A 3338-nucleotide genomic window follows, 5' to 3' on the forward strand; every position below is an offset into this window, starting at 1 on the left:
CCCCCCCACCCCGCCAGCAATGCTGACCTTCAGGCAAAGCCAGGGCTCGTGGCTTGGTGTGTTGGACGCCCTTGTACCTGAGCAAACCACAAAGCAAGGAGACGCGCCATTTCCCATGGTGGGTTCTGGTCTTTGAGAAAGCTTTGCACAGAGCGGGGCCACACTGCTCAGAAAGCTTCATTTCCTTATGCTGCCAGCCCGAGGGGGGGCTTCTTGGCTGGCTCAGGGTCTGGCTGCAGATCCTGATGGCAGGAGAGGCCCTGCTGGGCAGTGGGTGAGGTCCAGGCTCAAAGAGCCACAGCCTCTCTGGGGTTCTGAAGCAGCTGCTTGACATGCGGGAATGCCCAAGACACGAGGTCTACCCTGTAGAGATCAGGGTCCTGAGTGCTTTCTTGATCCGTGATCACAAGACCTGACAGTCCCCAGCTCTGAGGCGCTGGAGTTTTCCATTTGCCAGGTTTCTGGCCGGGGGCGGTGGCTCATGCCGGTAATCCCAGAACTTCAAGCCCGAGGCGGGAGGATTGCTTGAGCCCAGGAATTTGAGGCCAGCCTACTGGACATAGCCAGACCTCGTTCCTACAAAGTCAAAAAACAAGCCAGGGGTGGTGGCATGTGCCTGTAGTTCCAAGTACTTGGGAGGCTGAGGCGAGAGGATCTCCTGAGCCCAACAGGTCGAGGCTGTGGTGAGCCGTGATCATGCCTCTGCATTCCAGCCTGGGCAACAGAGCAAGACCCCGACTCAAAAAATAATCATAGTAAAATAAAATAAACTTTGCCACGTTTGATGTCACTGCAGCAGGGGTGTTGAGTGGCTGATCTCACAGTTTCCATCTTGATTTCCTTAATAGTGTTTTTTGCCCATTTCGTTGGCTTCCCTCTGCCCTCTGGCGACCTCCTGGGCAGACCCTTAGCTTTCTGGTCAACTTCAGACATTTGAGTCGAGTTCATTCCAAATCAGGACCGCAGTGTCCCGGAATGTCTTCAGCCTCACCCCTCCACCTGGCTCAGGTGTGACCGGCGGCCCAGCCCTCTGCCCCCGGACAACAAGGGCGTGAAGAGTCTTCTCACTTTTCTTGTTTCTGCTGCTTCCCCTCCCTGGTCCTTCCACTTCCCGGATGAGCAGGGCGAGGAGGGGAATGGAAGGAAGGCAGGTGTGGTGTGGGGCAGTTGTATCTGGCCTCTGGGTGGGAGGCATTGTCCCAGCTGGGCCCCTGGGTACCCGGTGGACATTTGCCTGGGCAGGAACTCCTCTTTCTCTCTTTACTCTCCTTCTTTGAGTCAGGGTCTCTGTCACCCAGGCTAGAAGGCAGTGGCAGGATCACAGCTCACTGCAGCCTCAAACTCCTCCCTCCTTAGCTTCCCGGCTAGTGGGGACTGCAGGCACGCACCACCATGCCTGGCAAATGTTTGATTTTTTTGTAGAGATGAGGTCTTGCTATGTTGCAGACTGGTCTCGAACTCCTGGTCAATTTTTTTTTTGAGTTGGAACCTCACTCTGTTGCCCAGTCTGGAGTGCAGTGACACGCACATGGCCACCGCAGCCTTGACCTGCTGGGCTCAGGTGATCCTTCCGCCTGAGCCTTCCAAGTAGCTAGAATCACAGGTGCACACCACCACACCCAGCTCATTTTTTCTTTTTTTAATGTAGAGATGACGTTTCGCCAAGTTGCCCAGGCTGGTCTCGAGCCCCTGGGCTCAGGCACTCCTCTCACCTTGGCCTCCCAAAGTGCTAGGATTAGGGTGTGAGCCACTACACCTGGCCTGGCTGATTTTCTTTTTTCTATTCAAATATTTATGTCAAATCGACCACAGCTAGTTTGCTATCCATAGGTTACTTCTGGATTGTCCAGGCATTGCTTGCCACCGCCAAGGACAGGTTAATACCCTGATGGGCAAGAGAGGTCTGGGGTGTGGGCAGTGGGCCCGGGGAAAGGAAGGGCCAGTGTGGCCTGAGTCCTGTGTGATGGCAGAAGGCGCAGCCCCCAGCCCTCCCCACGTGGGTGAGCTGGCGGCAATGGAGGTGGCGGCAGAAAGGCTGGACCGGGAACCCTGGGAGCCAGGAGGGCAGGAGGAGGAAGAGGACGAGGAGCGACGGCCCGCCCCTGCCTATCTGAGCCAGGCCACAGCAGTCATCACCCAGGCCCTGCGGGACGAGAAGGCGGGTGCCTACCCTGCTGCCCTCCAGGGCTACCGAGATGGTGTGCACCTGCTTCTTGAGGGAGTGCCCGGTGAGTGGAGACTGCAGGGTGGGGGTCGGGCCGCGTCCCAGAGAGGGCCAGGGCGAGGAAGGCAGCCCGAAACGAGCGACTCCTAAATCAGGGAGCCCTCGCTCCTCACCGGCCAGCTGGTCATCTGGCAGTGTTTTTTCCTTCTCTTGTGGTCTCAGTTTTCTCTTCTGCAGAATGGGGAGACTCGACCCCAGGTCTCAGGGGACAGAAAAAGGCACTTTTTTTTTTTGGAGTTGGAGTCTCACTCTGTCGCCCAGACTAGAGTGCAGTGGCCGCTCCCAGCCACCGCAGCCTCGACCTGCTGGGCTCCGGCGATCCTTCCGCCTCAGCCTTCCGAGTAGCTGGAACTACAGGCGCGCGCTACCACGCCCGGCTAATTTTTGATTTATTGTAGAGATGAGGTCTTGCCAAGTTGCCCCGGCGGGTCTCGAACCCGCGGGCTCAGGCAATCCACTCACCTAGGCCTCTCAAAGTGCTGGGATTACAGGCTCAGCCCGGCCCGAGAAAGGCAGTCTTTGAACTGTAAGGGACTATGCCCATGGGGTTTCCGGAGGTCGCCGGGCCGTGGACGTCAGCTGAGCCCGTTTTTCTCTGTAGGTGACCCGTCACCTGCCCGCCGGGAGGGTGTGAAGAGGAAGGCCGCTGAGTATCTGAAGCGGGCAGAGGAGATCTTACGCCTGCATCTGTCCTAGCTCCCACCCTGAGAGGGAGTGGACCCTTCCCTGGGACTTTTGCTCCAGCACTGCCAGCCACCCACGTCTCTTCCCTCCAGGGCTTAGCCCTACTTCCTGGTCTTGCAACCCCAGGGGCCATTTCTCTCTGTCACTGGACCAAGAAAAATAATGAAGTCTCAGCTCTCTGACTACACCTGCCACCTTGGAATCAGGGTCTCACACTTCTGATCCTGCCTATGTCTATTTTGATGTGTGAACAGCAGCTCTGGTTGCTAAACTATCAGTCTACCCGTCTTTGTGTTCTTTTTTTTTTTTTTTTTTGTTTTTTTGGTAGAGAGAGGGTCTCCCTGCATTGCCCAAGTGGGTGTCAAACTCCTGGCCTCAAGCGATTCTCCTGCCTGGGCCTTCCAAAGTGCTGGGATTATAGGTGTGAGCC

At 56.7% G+C, this 3338-nt stretch overlaps 1 protein-coding gene across 1 annotated transcript in view; it reads left to right on the forward strand.

The window, feature by feature from the left end:
• SNX15 (sorting nexin 15) overlaps positions 1–3211 on the forward strand; it is a 10426-nt gene extending 7215 nt beyond the window's left edge. The window contains exons 7-8 of the mRNA XM_008073008.1: positions 1971–2228; positions 2826–3211. Coding sequence (XP_008071199.1) covers positions 1971–2228; positions 2826–2920 — 353 coding nt within the window. The 3' untranslated portion in view covers positions 2921–3211. The remainder of the gene's footprint in view (positions 1–1970; positions 2229–2825) is intronic.
• Positions 3212–3338: the final 127 nt, after the last annotated feature.

Source organism: Carlito syrichta, unplaced genomic scaffold, assembly GCF_000164805.1.
Source record: "Carlito syrichta isolate Samal-C Ts95f unplaced genomic scaffold, Tarsius_syrichta-2.0.1 Scaffold315591, whole genome shotgun sequence".
In the NCBI taxonomy this organism is placed as follows: Eukaryota; Metazoa; Chordata; class Mammalia; order Primates; family Tarsiidae; genus Carlito; species Carlito syrichta.